This window comes from Erpetoichthys calabaricus, chromosome 10, assembly GCF_900747795.2.
Source record: "Erpetoichthys calabaricus chromosome 10, fErpCal1.3, whole genome shotgun sequence".
Lineage (NCBI taxonomy): Eukaryota > Metazoa > Chordata > Cladistia > Polypteriformes > Polypteridae > Erpetoichthys > Erpetoichthys calabaricus.
Genome location: NC_041403.2, coordinates 35281820 through 35299731, shown reverse-complemented (window position 1 = coordinate 35299731; position 17912 = coordinate 35281820). Strand labels below are relative to the sequence as shown.

The following is a 17912-nucleotide window of genomic DNA, read 5'->3' as shown; positions in this document are numbered from 1 at the left end:
TCTATTTTTTTCATGTGGTTGTGAATTATTATTGGTTCCATAATTCAGACTGTTAGACAGATTTACTTTTATGTGCATTTTCTTAGGGTAGCATGGTAGCGCAATGTTTGGTGCTTCTGCTTCAATCTAGCATCCAGTGTTTGAATGGTTCATTCAATTGTGTATGTTTGGAGTTGGCACATTCTCTCCATGTGTTCATATGTTTCCCTCTGTGTACTCTGGGGTTCTTCCCACATCTCCAAACACATGTTGTTTTAGTTTAATTGGTGACTCTAAACAGGATTTTTGTGGGTGTATACAGGACTGCAGCCTGTCCCAGACAGGTTCTTTGCACTCAGTGCCACCATTATAGGCTTCACTCTGTGACCCTACACCAGAATACATGGGTTTGAGATTTATTATTTTATGTATTTTCAAAACAGAACGTTTGGTCATAAATATAAGAATTACTGTAGTTATGATGCATAAAAAAGGTTAATTTTGAAATTTCCTCTCTTTCTGATTAGGTTTCTGTTAATCTTGAAATGAGCTACTTTGAAGTCTATAATGAAAAAATTCATGATTTGCTGGTTGTGAAGGATGAAAGTGGACAAAAGAAGCAACCAGTAAGTCCAATATACAGATTATTTATTTTTGACTTGTTGACATTATAGTTAAAAGTTTGTTTATATATATATATAATATATATATATATATATAGTTTTTGCTAAAAGTAGGAGTTCAAACTTTGCATCTCTGAACAAGTGCTGCAGAAGTAAAAATATATTTTTGCATAAATATTTTTTTTTTCTTTGTAGCTTCGTGTTAGAGAGCATCCAGTCTTTGGGCCTTATGTGGCAGATCTATCAACGTAAGTTAAACTTATGAAGTGTCTTTGAACGAAAATGATTCTTTCCCAATAGATTGCATAGGCTTACTTTGTACTTTCAAAACACAATATAACGAATCACATCCCTAAAACAGATTAAGTTGTTTAACAACTCAAAGTTGAACTGATATATGAATACATTTGGACATAAGTAATCAGTGTTCCCCACATATGAAGTGATAGCCCTGTAGGGCTGGATATATGAATACATTTGGACGTAAGTATCAGTGTGACCCACATATGAATTGATAGTTCTTTAGGACTGGATCCTGCTTTGTGTCCAGTGCTATAAGAATGGGGTTTGACTTCCCATGATCCTTCAGTGGATAATGCTGGTCACTTCTTTTTGCTCTGCAGATTATCTCAGTACTAGGAAAAATTTTTTCGTACTTGCATTTTGTTGAAAAGCATAAATTTAATTAGAAACTCTAATGCAATTTTGACATAGTGCTATGTATTTAAAATCAAACAAAGCATATTAATATATGTAACACACCCCACTATGGAAATGTCTATTATATAGTACGGACACAGAATTTATACATAAAATTCACCAACAAAAACCTAATTAGTTTGTAAACAGAAGAAAAGTGCAGAGTGAATTTTGATACATGTGTACTGTTCTGCCATTACACTTGATAAGGTTTTCAACTGTCTGTTATGCAGAGAGTAGAGGATCATGGGAGCAAACATTATGTTTTGTTTTTGTTTCCTGAGAGGCAGAAGATATAGTAAGCTTGGGTTTAGTGTATGCTTTTCTGGTACTTCTGGAATGGTATCTGCTGTGAAAAAGACTGCAGTTGTCCATGATGACACTGAAAAAATGGAAACTGAACTTAGACTGCACTAATTTGCCATCTTCTGCTGACTCTCTGAACCAGATAGATTGGTTGATTACTTGAAAGACTTGATTATTAAATACTGATTTTTATTATTTAATTATTTGGAGGTATGGTTTTGGTAAATTTGATACTTATGCCATATATATATATTGTCACAATAACGAGACATACTCAGATAAAGGTTTGGGGCAGCCACCCGTATAATATGGTATCCTGGCTGCAAAGTCGTTTTTTTATCAAATAAACAGCACTGATGTGCATACAACTGAGTCCAAAACAAGACTGAGGAAATAGGGAAAAGGGGCAGGCTTTTAAAAGGGAAGACAGGAAGTGAGGTCATAAGGATCAGGCCCATGTTCTTTAGCCATTGGTTCGAGCCCGGACGTGACATCACAGGGGCCGGAGCCGGTAAGGTCTCCTTCCATTGGCTCGGTCCCGGAAGTGACGTCAAGAGAGCCAGATGGAATCTCCCGGGAATGGTCTACAGGAAAGAGAAAAAGAGTCAGTGCACTCTGCCACCTCCCGGCATGCCTCAGAACTGCCGTCACTCAAGCCCTTTAGCTGCCTCCCATGCGCACGTGTGTGACACTATATATATAATATGTTATATTTTGAAAGGTCATCTTTCACACATACTTTATTTTTTAATATGGTTTATCGTGGTTTCCATTTTTATTTAACTTCAAAAATTATTTTTGATATGTGTATTACAAAGCAGCATTATAATTATACTGTTTAGGGATTTTTTTTAAAGTCATTTTGGCTTGAAACTGTTTTTGGTCAGGATCATGCGCTGATAGCATGTCGCCACATCCACCACATGACGAACCACCTGAGTGTAGCTAAAAGTTGTTCAATTAGAAGAATCCTAACCAACCTACATTAAAAAAATGAAAAAAGAATTTCTATTTTACTTAAGATTATCAATCATAATTTTTCCCTGCCTGCGCTGGTAGCAATATACCCAGCCGAGCTGATCAGGCAGCCCTATTTTCATGAATTTCTTCCCCCACAGTCCCACAATGGCAAGGGGACATTCTTATTGTATATCCAAACCACCTCAACTGGATTGTCTCAATTTAGAGAAGCAACAGTGCAAACTTTATTAATAAGATTCTACTTGAATCACAGGGAGTGAACCCAGTAACCCCACACAGCAATCTCATTTTGGCCACTTATTCTTTTAGTAACTACCCAGAGCGTGTGTTTCCATGTTTATAAGTGAGGATGGAGATGAGTGGAAAACATTTTCTTGGACTTAGCTCCAGGCTTACCACGATAGTGTGGTACAAAACCCACAAAACTGTTGCCACTGCAGCAATCTGTTGGTTGGTCTCATGATCAACACTACCTTTACTCATGACTTGAATTCTTCCACATCAAGCAGCTTCTTACCACTTACTTGGAGAGAACATACCACTCTTCTCCAGGAGAGGATCTTGATCTCAGTGGGTGCTGATTATTATCCAAGCTGCATCACACTTGGCTCCAAACCATTACATTATGCACTGGAGATCACAGTATGATGAAGTTGAAGTACAACACTATAAGCAAATGGCATAGATGCAGTAGTTTTGTTCCAAAACTGGTTACTGTTAATTTCTTTGCTGTCCCTTGATATCCTGTCAATGAAAATCATGAACAGGAGAGGAGGCAAGATGCCACCTTGGTGTATTTCATTGCACATATTGATAAGACTTGATGTAATGCCCATGATGTAAATATAACTGTTGATCTGTACATACAGAGCCTGAATGGTATGTGCCTAAGCTGTTTATTAAGGAAGGGGACTTTTGTTTCAATATCTTTTACTAGTTGCATTCTATTAAATCATTTTTTTCTCTACTGTCTGAAGAGGTGGGGAAGAACACATCTAATGTGACTTTGGTGCTGTACATCTTACAATTTTTTTAAATTTATGTATTGTAATGCAGGCCTTAAATCAATAAAATATTCAAAAAATAAAAAGATACAGTGACCTTTACTGGCAAGTAGTGGAATTGCAAAGCATCTTCCTTGACATCAGAAGGAAAAACATTAGACTGAACACTGCACTTTTGTTACATATCCTTTAATTACTATAAAAGGTGGTGGAAATACTCTTTGTGCTGTTTTTTTTAAAATGTGGCAGTATGGAACTGCGTTTAAGAAATACTTTACCTGGGAATTGATATTCTCTTAATTTTCAGAAAAGAATGCTATCTAATTTGATAAAACCTAACATCTATGTTATTTATAATGTATACCTCATTGTTGTGAGTGATACTAAAATTTTTAATTTTGGTTTGCTTTCCGAAGAAAATTAACATTGGCTTAAAATTAAATGCTGGTAATTTCTTGTTCTAGGAACGTTGTCACCTCATATGCCGATATACAAGTAAGTGTTTAAACTTATCCCGAGCCCATATTTTTTCACTGTGAAAAGATACTGATTCCTGACATTTTCCATGGCTACATTTTTTTCCAGAGTTGGCTTGAACTTGGCAATAAACAACGAGCCACAGCAGCTACAGGAATGAATGACAAGAGCTCAAGGTCTCATTCTGTCTTTACTCTTGTCATGACTCAGACTAAGGTGAGTGTTTATTGATAATAGGATCTTCTTAGATCCATTTGGCAAAAAAGGCTGCCTGTTTTTGTAATTGCTAGATACATTGAAGTGTTCTTAAGTGATGAGACCGTGTGAAGACATAGATGAAATAAGTCTTTGGTTTCAGTTCTTCTCTTATGTATTGTGACAGAATGGTATAATTAAGGCTACACCAGGACACACTCCTGAAGCCAAGCAAAGGGGTGTTGTTTCCCGGTATGTGTAGGTTCAGCCCAAATATGCCACATAGAGTCATCATGTTGGATCACCATTTGAAAGTTGATAGATGAGTTTAGGTGCAAAACAATTCAGGTAAGGAGCGTGAATGGGACAGTTTTGGAGGGATGAGACCTTTATGATTGAACCTGGTTCTTGTAACATGTAATGTCTCCTAACCAGTGACAAAAGTGCCAGAAGTGGTTCTGGAAGCTGAAGAATGTTGGTCAGATACAGATAGTCTCACCACTATTCTTAGCCTTATTCTGGATTTGCCACACAGGAGATATTTTTGATGAAATAACTCTTTCCTCAGGAGGATCATATCTCACATCAGTTATAAAGACTTTCACCAGGCCCTGTTTATAACCTCAATAAATGGTGGGAGCTACAATGAGCTGTGCCCAAAAAGTGGTACATGTTTTTCATAGTGGAATTCCAAGGACCTGTTGGGCACAAATTGAGGGTCAGATTAAAGGAAATAAGCCTCTTGAGGAATTTTAGGTGGAGCTTGGGATAAAGCTGAATGGCGAAGTAAAGACGAACTCTGTATGAGGAATTTGGTAAGATCACAGAGAATGACTTTCTAGCCTCAAAAGAGGTTTTGGCAAGCCAATTGACATTTGAAAAATGGACAACATCCAAGATGTTGCAATGGAATCCATGACAAATGCCAACAAAACTACCTATTACTCTATTTTAATCACCAGGGGCCTCATGTATAACGCCGTGCGTAGAATTCACACTATAACATGGCGTACGGACAAAAGCGGAAATGTTCTTATGCACAAAAAAATCCAGATGCATAAATCTGTGCGAACACCAACTTCCATGTTCTTCCGCTACATAAATCCCGGTCAGCGTGAAAAGTAACACACGTGCACGCGCCTGCTGTCCTGCCCCAACTCCTCCCAGAATTACGCCTCTTTGAATATGCAAATAAATACAAATAGCCCTTAAGCTCAGCCTTCTGTAAAAAGATAATGGCAAAAGCACAGGGGAAAATAGAAGAATTTCAGCGAATACCAAGTGGAGGCAAGGAAAAACTTCCTATTTGTTGGTTTAAACAGTGGTATAATCAACAAAAGGAAGTTGATCGAGTGACATAGCGTGTCGGAGAAACTCGAAAGCTCAAGTTCACAAAGTCGCATAGTGCCTGAAATATAAAAGAGGTTGTCAGATGTCAAAGTCATAGTGAAAAGGCGAGTAGTAGCCAACCGTCTGAGTGTCCATATGAAAGCTTATTAGGGTACAGAGAAAAAAAATAGGCACACAGTGGGGAAAAAAGCACGAAATGTCAACTTTAATCTCGAAATTTCCACTTTAATCACGTAGTTTATTTTGTCATTAAAGTAGAACATCATAAACTTCATCTTAAAATCGTTAAATTTACTAGTTTCTGAAATCCCATCGTAACTAAAGTAGCACGTTAAATGCTTTGTTTTGCATTCGATCTTCTATGTGCTCTGTGTGTGTGAATCACTACATGTTTCTTAAATGGGCTTTCTCTTCCTCCGACAGGACACAGAATCCATTACATTCTTGATATTACAGCTCTCTGAATAATTAAAATACTGAGATGTATACTTGATATCATTATCATGATGATAGGAGTTAAAGCATGTTATTAAACATGGAAACGCGGTGGTGCTGTGATTGTTCCTGCCTTACGAAAGATGCTTGCTGTGCCGTGCGCAACCTTCGATGAAATAATTTATTGCAGCAGTACTGTCTCTTTCAGACGTACTAACCCCCAATTCCTGTCCTTACTTTTCTTTCTCCAAATACCCAATCGCCACACAATCAGCTCTGTAATAGACGTGAAGCCATCTGTAAGTTTAGAACGCCGATTATTCAAAACTTTTAAGGAACATTGAAATATCTTCATAGTACATGTTTAATTATTCTGTCCATCTATCCTTCCAGTATCGCGCCAGCCCCAGCAAGAATACAGCGCGAGGCAGGAACAATCCATGAATGGAGCGGCAGCTCCTCGCTAGTGCTGCGGCACCGTGTTCTCACATGTTTAATTATTAACAATGTAGATTATTTAAATGATGTTAACATTTTATCTGTATAATATAATAAACATATTTTCTTGCATTTCATCTTAAAAATGATACCGTCATCATATGTAAATACGCGCTTTATAAAGTGGCTCAGGTTGTGCAATATTATAACTGTATCGCAAGTTTACAGTGAGGTAATTGTACTTATAAGTACAAAGCGTTCTACAAGGAGCACTTGATGGACTGATTGAGCACATTTATAGTTCTTGGGATGAAACTGTTTCTGAACCACGAGGAAAGGCTCTGAAGCGTTTGCCGTATGAGAGCAGTTCAATAGACAGCATGGCTGAGGCAGCGTGTGCTTGATGCTGTATACCGATAATTCTCTTTCCAATCATCTGCTATAGAGCTGTGATTCCCTACTCAGATACAGTGATGTAAATATTCCGAGTGGTGCAGTGAGAGTAATATGGAAAAAGATGATCCGCTCTGGCAACCCCTAATGGGAGCAGCTGAAAGAAGAAGAAGGTGCAGTGAGAGTAACAACGCTAAAGCAGCTATACTATTTAGAATAGTTTGGCCATTCTATGGGCCATTATATTGTTACAAATTAATTACAATCAGATGTATTAAACTAATAAACAATATGTGGTTAATTTCAGTGTATTTATAAAGCCGCCTCAGGGATGTGGATCTAGAAAAGAAAGGGAAACCACACCGGAACAGTAGCACTGCTTTGACTCTGGGTGCCGCCAGTTTGGAAAACTGAGAGGAGAAATTGCATACGCCAGGGTATGAGCTACTGTGGAAATGTGCGTGACTTTATGCCAAGTTTAGGTTTTATACATCGCGATTTGAGCGTGGAAACGGGCTTACGCAACATTTTTGTGCATACACACCATTTATACATGAGGCCCCAGGGGAGGTTTATAAGCAAAAAGAAACTTTGAAAATAGTATACATATTTCTTGAACAAAAGAAAAAGTTAAAAATAAACTGAAATACTGTGTATGTTACACACAGACTAGCATCAATCCTGTGCCTAGTAGGTTTTTGCCAGTAGTACTGAAATAAATGAAAGAGGTTACTTTCACTCCTTTTCACATATTTAAGACTTTACCTCAGGTAAGATAAAATCCTAATGACTGGAAAATTGCCAGTTTGACTCCAGTCAATGAGGAAAAATTTGAAGAAGAACAAATAAGAAGAGAGGGAAAACAACTTGGAAAACCTGGGACAATTCTCTGGACTGTGCAAACTCAAGTAAAATCAAGTTTAATATAGACTTATGCAAAGTGCTACATGCAGGCAAAAACAACATTAATTATACATTCTGGATGTGTAAGATTGATTTTGCTGATCTATAGGAATCAACCTCTGAAAAGAATTGATAAGTTCATAGGGATGAGTTATTCTAATTGTTTGTGAATCAGGAAGTGCAACGGATTAGCAAGGAGAAAGTAAGGACAGCTATGAAGAGGATGAAAAATGGAAAGGCCGTTGGTCCAGATGACATACCTATGGAAGCATGGAGGTGTTTAGGAGAGATGGCAGTGGAGTTTTTAACCAGATTGTTTAATGGAATCTTGGAAAGTGAGAGGATGCCTGAGGAGTGGAGAAGAAGTGTACTGGTGCCGATATTTAAGAATAAGGGGGATGTGCAGGACTTCAGTAACTACAGGGGAATAAAATTGATGAGCCACAGCATGAAGTTATGGGAAAGAGTAGTGGAAGCTAGGTTAAGAAGTGAGGTGACGATTAGTGAGCAGCTGTATGGTTTCATGCCAAGAAAGAGCACCACAGATGCAATGTTTGTTCTGAGGATGTTGATGGAGAAGTTTAGGGAAGGCCAGAAGGAGTTGCATTGCGTCTTTGTGGACCTGGAGAAAGCATATGACAGGGTGCCTCAAGAGGAGCTGTGGTATTGTATTGTATTGTCGGGAGTGGCTGAGAAGTACGTAAGAGTTGTACAGGATATATACGAGGGAAGTGTGATGGTGGTGAGGTCTGCGGTAGGAGTGACGGATGGATTCAAGTTGGAGGTGGGATTACATCAGGGATCGGCTCTGAGCCCTTTCTTATTTGCAATGTTGATGGACAGGTTGACAGACGAGATTAGACAGGAGTCCCTGTGGACAATGACGTTTGCTGATGACATTGTGATCTGTAGCAGTAGTAGGGAGCAGGTTGAGGAGACCCTGGAGAGGTGGAGATATGCTCTAGAGTGGAGAGGAATGAAGGTCAGTAGGAGCAAAACAGAATACATGTGTGTAAATGAGAGGGAGGTCAGTGGAATGATGAGGATGCAGGGAGTAGATTTGGCGAAGGTGGATGAGTTTAAATACTTGGGATCAACAGTACAGAGTAATGGGGATTGTGGAAGAGAGGTGAAAAAGAGAGTTCAGGCAGGGTGGAATGGGTAGAAAAGAGTGTCAGGAGTGATTTGTGACAGATGGGTATCAGCAAGAGTGAAAGGGAATGTCTACAGGACAGTAGTGAGTCCAGTTATGTTATATGGGTTGGAGACGGTGGCACTGACCAGAAAGCAGGTGACAAAGCTGGAGGTAGCAGTCTTAAAGATGCTAAGATTTGCACTGGGTGTGACAAGGATGGACAGGATTAGAAATTAGTACATTAGAGGGTCAGCTCAAGTTGAACGGTTGGGAGACAAAGTCAGAGAGGCAAGATTGCATTGGTTTGGACATGTGCAGAGGAGAGATGCTGGGTATATTGGGAGAAGGATGCTAAGGATAGAGCTGCCAGGGAAGAGGAAAAGAGGAAGGCCTAAGCAAAGGTTTATGGATGTGGTGAGAGAGGACATGCAGGTGATGGGTGTAACAGAGCAAGATGCAGAGGACAGAAGGATATGGAAGAAGATGATCCGCTGTGGCAACCCATAATGGGAGCTAAAATCATAAAATTAAATGTATTATCAGGAACACGACGGGGATGTAGCAGCTTATTGTTCCCATTACATCTTTATATTTACATGGTATGTTCAATGTTTACACATTATTGTTAAACTGATGATGTATAAATTAAAATAAAATTAATGATAGTTATTGAAAGAGTGTGCATTATATTGAATGCAGTTTTTAATATTGTGTACACATTTATATTTCTATGATACAAAAAATTCAAATGGTTGTTTAAATAACATATTTTGCAAATTTCATATCTTTGCTTTTTATCATTATAAATATTGTGGCACCTGGCTGGGGTTCATGCCCGGCCGGGATGCCCAGGAGGGCTTGTGCCTCCTCCAGAACACGAGGGGGTGACCACCCTGGTTGCTTTGGGGGCCACGGGTACAGAGCTTGGAAGCTCAACCCTGTAGGGGCCCGTGGTCACCACCAGGGGGCGCCCCGATGCCTTGGGAGCCCTGGACCTCAGCACTTCCGCCACACCCGGAAGTGCTGGAGGGAAGAGGATTGGGGACACCTGGAGGACTTCTGGGTACACAACCAGAGCTTCCGCCACACGGGGGTGTGTCAACGGAGGCTCCTCGGGAAGCACCTGGAGTCCATCCGGGGTGTATAAAAGGGACCACCTCCCTCCAGTCAATGGCAAGAGTCGGGTGGAAGTGGACGAAGCTCGGTGGAGAGGAGTGGAGGTGGACCAGAGACTGTGAAGGCATCGTGTTGTGTGGCCAGGACTAAAGGGGTGATTGGTGCTGCGGCACTGGGTAATGTGCACTTCAAACTTGTAAATAATGTATAATAAACGTGTGTGTGGTGAAACCATCTTGTCTACCTGTCTGTGTCCGGGCTGTTCCCCACAATATCTATACAAAATTTGAATCATCTGTCTGTAATTATAACCATAGTTTACGTGAAAATTCTTGAAATTATTCTGGTAAAGTACCACTTCTGGTTACTGGAAGTGCCCCAAAGGTCAGCAGGATGTCTTATTTTTGATATAAATTAGATGTACAAAATCTCATTGACCTAGGTCAAAGCATTTTCGAGTTATCGTGTTTACACACAGACAGACAGACGTAATGTCAAAAATGGTGTTTTTGGACTCAGGAAGGTCTAAAATGTTAAGTTTCATCAGAATCTCAAGGTCGATTTCTTTTAATGATTCCTATACTTTCTGTATACAGTACATGGTATTTCGGACTCAGAGAGGTGTAAAATGTCAAGATTCATCAAAATCTTGAGGTTGAATTTTTTTCATGATTCTTATACTTTATTCTATGTATACGAGAAAGTAAAAAGGAGAAATGCCAGCTTGGTACTAAACTTTATATACAATATTTTTATATACTCTATATGACCGTAACTGGATTGTGGAGGAATTAATAAATTAACATACAAAATTATTTACTATGGTCTATTTGTGGGTTAATACTGATATTCAGTGGCATAATTTCAAAAATGAATGATATGAAACATATACACAGGAGAATTTACCAAGAAAGAAACTGAAGTTAATTTTTGAGGTTTTAGTTATTACCTATATCTGACCTTCTTTTTACAGACTGAATTTGTTGAAGGGGAAGAGCATGATCATTCAGTCACCAGCAGAATTAACTTAGTGGACCTTGCAGGAAGTGAGCGCTGCTCCACAGCACAGACCTCTGGTGACAGACTGAAGGTAATCATTATGGTCGTGTTTGGCTTTGAGATGTACTATGAGTTTTGTTATTATTTTCCCTTATGTTATTTTAGGTATTTTGTCATCTGATGTTCTACATGGTTTTCTCTCATAAATCTCTTCCATGTACTGTGTAACTGTCTGCTGTCATTCGTAGAGTACACATACAGTGTTTTTGGTATATTGGGCCTAAAAACATTATTTCTTCCATCAACAATTAGTTGCTGAATCACAAATGCTGAACATATTTTATAGTTTGATTACAAATTAATATCTAAACCTAAAATTGCATTATTGTGTAAGTAAGTTAACTTCAGTAATGTGATGGATCTTCAAAGAATTTTTAACAAGTATTCACATGCAGGCTAAATACAATTCCTTCAGTGTTATTTTTTCTTTGTTTTTCTTGCATTTTTATTGATGGTTAATTAGTTTAAATTTAACATAGTAAAGTGAACATTACATTTTTGAAAGCTGATATTTATTCCAGTCATTTAGAAATTTACCAAAAAGGATTTATTTGGAAAGATTTGTATACTTCTTCCAGCTTCTGTATAGACAAGGAAGTGTAATTAAAAAAAAAAAAACAAGTATAGTAGAGATATTTTCATCTGTCCCTGGTATTGTCTGAGAACATTGTTTGATAAGTTAACAATATTGTAAAGAGCAGTAACTTAACTATTTGTATTAAAAGGCTCAGAATATTTGTTTTAGATTTGTACATTGGCCAGAAAATCAAGTAAAACATTTACTGTACATCAAAAATAAAAAAATTGATAGACCAAAAAGAGTGTAGTTTTCTTATGTATCTTGCAATTTTTTCTGTATTTCATTCATAACTTTGATTTTTTCATTAAAATGTTTCTAAGTATCTTTTATAGGTAGTTGTATGATTAATACAAAACTTAGCTGGAAACCACTGAAAAGACAGTGTATAGGGTTTACAAAGAAATAGGTAGCCAAGTGTAGAATTGTGGGACAATTTGGTTATGGAAGTTGTAAGTCATTTTGTGATGAATTACAAAAGGTCTGAGAGAAGAAACAAGCATAAAACTTGTAACATGTAGGATAACTCGAGCAAAGAAAGAAGAAGTAAGCAATTGGTCAACATGTACAGTATAAACAGGTCATTTTTGTGATATTCATTTGTCAAAGTTTAGAAAATTGATCAGTTTACAGCTGTTCTCATAATACTTCTTCAGCTGTGAAATGTGTATTCTGTGTACAGGGTGTATTCTTTTCTACTGTATGTAAATCCTTCTTCCTCCATTGCACCCAGTGTGGTTTCATTGTTCTTATTTCAACAGGAAGGTGTGAGCATCAATAAATCTCTGTTAACCTTGGGAAAGGTTATCTCTGCATTGTCAGAACAATCACAAACCAAAAAGAATGTTTTTATTCCCTACAGAGAGTCAGTTTTAACTTGGTAAGAAAGTTTAATTTGGTGCAATTCCTTGATACTTCTCAATGGTTGGTGGCTACAATACCATATGTTGCAACTGTTGGTTCAGCTCTTTTATTCCTTCGAATATCTTTAAACTCTAGAGAATCATTTTAAAAGTGCGACTGCTACACTAAGCTGCATTTATCCAAATCAGTTTGATACTGGGGTGCTATGCTGATACAGTTGTCAGTGCTGTTACTTCACATGTCCAATGTCAGTGTGGAGACTGGATGTTCTCACCACATGCCAGTGGGTTGTCTCTGGGTGTTTAGGTTTTTTCTCGCATCTTAATAACACACAAGTTAAGTTGATTGGTAACTCTAAATTTGTCCTGTATGAATAAATGTGACATTATAGTTGGAAATACCCTGCAATGGACTGATGTCCCATCTAGAATTGTTTCCTGTTTTGTTCCTGATGCTACTCTGATATACTGTTGCCCCCCTTTGACCCTATATTTGAAATAAGCAGGTTCATTAAGTTGATGGATGGATTCAGAAAATGAATAAGATTTATTTTTTGTGATAGGTTATTGAAAGAGAGTCTTGGTGGAAATTCCAAGACAGCTATGATAGCCACAATTAGTCCAGCAGCAAGCAATGTGGAGGAGACTCTTAGCACTCTTCGTTATGCCAGACAGGCTCGTATGATCATCAATAATGCTAAAGTGAATGAAGATACCAATGCTAAACTAATTAGAGGTGAGGGTCTAATTACTTGCTCTGTCAGAAAAATTTAAAATAACGTCTGCTATACAGTACATGTATTTATTTTTGCAGTTTTTGTGTAAATATTTCATGTTTTGTTAGCATGGCATTCTACCACAAGAGGGTGCCATTACTGCTTTTCCAAAAGCTACTTTTTCTTCAGACTTTATTTCATATTTACTTTGCATTGAAATTATTTAGTACCATAATATTATGTATAATTTTATGCTATTTTATATTTGATTTATGTTAGGTTGTTTTTTTTTGTGGTTTTACACATCTGTTCTTTCTTTACCAAGAAATATCACTGCAGTTACTACATTTTTTGAGTGTTGTGTTTTAAATTATGAATAATTTGCTGAGTTATCAATACTGGAAGTGTAAAATATATAGATCTTGTTTTTCATTCTGTGGCATCATTTAATTCGGATATTGGAATGGGATTGAAATAATCATGAATAATGTAGGAAAAGAAATGTTCAGAAATAATTTTTGGTGTTCCAAGTTAACATTCTTTTTGTGATATTTACAGAATTAAAGGCTGAAGTTGAAAAACTTAAAGCAGCACAAATGAATACCAAGGGCATGGAACCTGAAACTGTTAAACTCTTCAAGCAAGAAATCGAAACTCTTAAAATGCAGCTAAAACAGCAAGAGAAAGAAATGGCAGAAGCTCACAGGTATTTCTTCATTAGTAACGTAATTAGCAAAAATGCTTTAAGAGAATCAATAGCTCTTTGCAACCTTTTAAATCAAAATTTCAAAGACACATTGACTTAAATAAGTGATTTTTTTAAAATTATTTTACTATTGATGCCTTCCAAATTTAATTCATGATTATGGAGAGCCAAGCCTATCCAGGCACAGGGCAGTATCTAATTCTGTTGGTGTGGCAGCCCATTACAAGGGACACTTTTTATATCCTATGAGACATTGAGCCTCAAATTAACCTAACCTTGATGTTTTTAATGGGAAGAAAACTGCAATATTTGAGGATAAATCCACCCAGACAAAGGGAGAACAGGCAGTCTTTCTATAGACAATAGACTGGCTGGAGCTGAATCTCAGTCTCCAGGAGCTGAGGTGTAGCAACATTTATCACTTCACTAATGTGCTCTCAATGATTATATATGCAACAACAAAACATGAATTATGTGGAACTGGAAAGATATGTATCATGCATTTAGAAGAAATTGTACAATTATGTAACATGTCTTTAAAATTAATGACAGTTCATATGTGAAATACGCCATGTTTTCTTTGATAAATTTCACTATAGGTCTCGGTTGCAAATCTGTGGTCTATAAAGGAAATTTCTCCTGAATATAACAACTGCAATGATGATATTTTGTGCTTATATTTAGAACTTGGAGAGAAAAGTTAGACGAGGCAGAAAAAAGAAAACGTGAAGAGACTAAAGAATTACAGGTGACCTTTTAGGGACTTACAGATGACACTTAGGGGTAACTGTATTGGGGAAGACATCATTTTTGCTTTATTACTTTGATTTTTCTCAGTAATTTTGTTTATTCATACCTGCTTTTGGTATATATTTTATATTTGCTATTTCACGTCTTTTCAGTGTTGTTTGAAAGTTATTTTCTAAGGATAGTTCAACGATGTATAACTTTATTTGTGATTTATATCATAGAATTTGTCAATAGCATGGGAGTAGGGTGTACTTATCAATTATTCTGCTAGGTATCGCATGCCTATAAATTTGTTATACAGTCTAACAAGTGCCATTTTGCTGAACTGATGGAGATGAGTTTCAGAGATTTATTCTAAAAATCAGGCAGTTGAGTTCTGCAATTTTGTTTACAAGTAGAAAAAAGCATATAAGGTCATATCAAACATCAGACAACAAAGATCGAGTTTTTCAGCATTTATGTACTTGTTAATGAAGAATTTTCCCATGAACAGACTGTTAATCAGCAATATTACACTAAACTGTTGAGGTGTCTGTGACAAAGCATCAGGACAAAAACGTCTTCAGCAGTGGCCCACTCATAATTGCATTTTGCTTCATGACTGCACACTTGCACATAATTCTGCACATTTTTAAGTTGAAAGGTTCCTAAATGGCACTCTGTGGTTCTTTACTGGGGTATGTGGTTCCTTGTAGAACTAATACTTGACAAAGAACCATTTCATTCTGGGAAGGGTTCTTTGCAAATGAAGTTGTTTCTTTGTGCTTTGAACAACTTCCTGATATGCAGAAAAAAGCTGAAATCTTTTGTCTAGTAGGGTACCTAGCAGGACACTGAAACATTAAGAAAACCTTAACTTAGCCTGTGTTATTGTTTGCAGCGTCCGTCCTTTTAAAGTCATGACCCATTGGTATTTTGTAATTTTTTTGCTATCTATTCATGGATCTAAATAAATAAAGGCTCTTTGTGGAACCTTCATGTGGATAGGCCTTTTAGGAACCAAAAATGGTTCCCTTATACCATCACTCTGAAGAATCACTTTGACACCTTTATTTTTAAGAATGCAACATGACAGTGCACCTGCATACACCATATTGTCAATCAAAGAGTTTTTGAACAAGAACAATGTGGTTGTTGATCTGTATTCCCCGAATTCGCCAGAGCTTTCTCACTGTGGCTTTTGTTGTTCCTGAAATTAAAACTGAGACTGAAAGGCAGATGATTTGCTACCGTGGTAGAAAACCAGGAAGAACTGTAGGAGGTGCTAAACATGATAATAAAAAATGAGCACAGGTAATGTAGGAGTAGAATAAACACTGCAGCAACTGTATTACATCTCAACGGGTGTATTTTGAAGATGGCTAAAATGGAATTGCTGTAAGTTTTTTTTCTTTTGTTAACACTTCTGCGAATTTTATGGTTCCCCCTTTGCATATGCAGATAAGTAAATCTGTTTCCTTGTACTGTGTGATATATCAATAACTTGGTTGTCTTTTAACAGAAAGCTGGTGTTACATTCCAAATGGATAATCGATTACCAAATCTTGTTAATCTTAATGAAGATCCTCAGCTTTCAGAGATGTTGTTATATATGATTAAAGAGGGGCAGACTAAAGTGGGAAAATATAAACCAAATTCAGCTCATGACATCCAGTTGTCTGGAGCTCTCATTGCTGATGAGCATTGGTAAGATGATTCTAATGTTTTATTTTCTCTCATAGTGTACTGACTTAAGAGAAGTACGGCAGAGTGGTGGCTCTGAGGCTAGGGATCTGTACTGGCAATCGGAAGGTTGCCGGTTCGAATCCCATAAATGCCCAAAGGGACTCTGCTCTGTTGGGCCCTTAAGCAAGGCCCTTAACCTGCAACTGCTGAGCGCTTTGAGTAGTGAGAAAAGCGCTATATAAATGCAAAGAATTATTATTATTATTATTATTATTAAGTAGTAATATATTGTGAGTATTATATGGCTAGTGTAATGCTTCTCTCAGACAGGACATTTACTTCTGCCATGTTCCTAAATGTGATGAAACTAATTAAAATAGAACCATGCTTACATAAAATGAACTTACTCAGTTTGTCACGCACATATTATAACTATAAATATTGTATTAGTTGTACGAGGGAGTATTAATGGAGAACAAAATTACGGCTGTGATCTACAGCAGGACGATAGAGTCAACACTGTACCAAGTGGTTTCTCATTGGTACTGCTATGTTATCTTTGTTAACAAAAGCACAATAATTAATTGAAGTCATTTATGATTCAACTGTAGTGTACTTCTGACTAGTACAGTATATGGAATATTGGAGCAGGACTAACCTTAAGCTAACCATTAGACTCATATTTTTATTAAAGGTTATCAGCATGGATAAAGTTTAATAAAAGCTCTTAAGAAGTTTGTTGTTTTAACAGTATCAAATCTGTTTTTACAAATGTATATTTGAATAAATTTATCTCATTCTTTCATTTTAGTGTGATTTCAAATATAGGTGGGACAGTAAGAATTATACCAGTTAAGGATGCAAAAACTTATGTAAATGGCACCCTCATCAATGAATCAACTGTTCTTCATCATGTATGTTTCATTAAACTACAATTAAAGTCCTAATATAATGTAGATATATTCCATTTAATTGACATTTCTTAACCTGGTGAGTTGATTGGTTTTTATTAAATTCTTTATAGGGTGACAGAGTGATCCTTGGTGGTGATCATTATTTTCGCTTTAATCATCCTGTTGAAGTGCAGAGTGGGAAACGAGTTTCATGCAAAATGAACATGCAAGAAGGACAAAAAGATTTTGAATTTGCAAGGAATGAATTGTTAGCAGCTCAGCGAGCAGTGTGAGTAAATATGAGACAGGCATAGCTTATAACCATATCAACAACTTTATATTCTGGACAGTATTATTACATTGCATCTTGTTATACAGGGGATGGTTGGCATAGATTAAGATGTGGTGCTCTATTATATTAGGCTTGAAGCAGAGATAGAAGCAGCCCGACTAAAAGCCAAAGAAGAGATGATACATGGCATACAAGTGGCTAAGGAGATGGCTCAGAAAGAACTTTCTGATCAGAAAACGTTGTTTGAAAACCGGATAAAAGCTTTGGAAAAAGAGCTGGTACATTTCAATATCTGATTTTTTTTGTTTTACTTGTCTTGGTAAACCTATACTAACCTAAAAATATATATATGTGTGT

At 37.0% G+C, this 17912-nt stretch overlaps 1 protein-coding gene across 2 annotated transcripts in view; it reads left to right on the top strand.

Annotated features, from left to right (window-relative positions):
- Positions 1-17912, top strand: part of kif14 (kinesin family member 14) — a 48492-nt gene that overhangs the window by 10964 nt on the left and 19616 nt on the right. For both annotated transcript variants that reach the window (XM_028811057.2, XM_028811056.2), the window contains exons 5-17: positions 507-605; positions 798-850; positions 4057-4087; positions 4178-4285; positions 11008-11124; positions 12432-12550; positions 13097-13269; positions 13808-13955; positions 14640-14703; positions 16207-16391; positions 17182-17284; positions 17395-17552; positions 17686-17833. In XM_028811057.2, the coding sequence (XP_028666890.1) occupies positions 507-605; positions 798-850; positions 4057-4087; positions 4178-4285; positions 11008-11124; positions 12432-12550; positions 13097-13269; positions 13808-13955; positions 14640-14703; positions 16207-16391; positions 17182-17284; positions 17395-17552; positions 17686-17833 (1506 nt within the window). The remainder of the gene's footprint in view (positions 1-506; positions 606-797; positions 851-4056; positions 4088-4177; positions 4286-11007; positions 11125-12431; positions 12551-13096; positions 13270-13807; positions 13956-14639; positions 14704-16206; positions 16392-17181; positions 17285-17394; positions 17553-17685; positions 17834-17912) is intronic.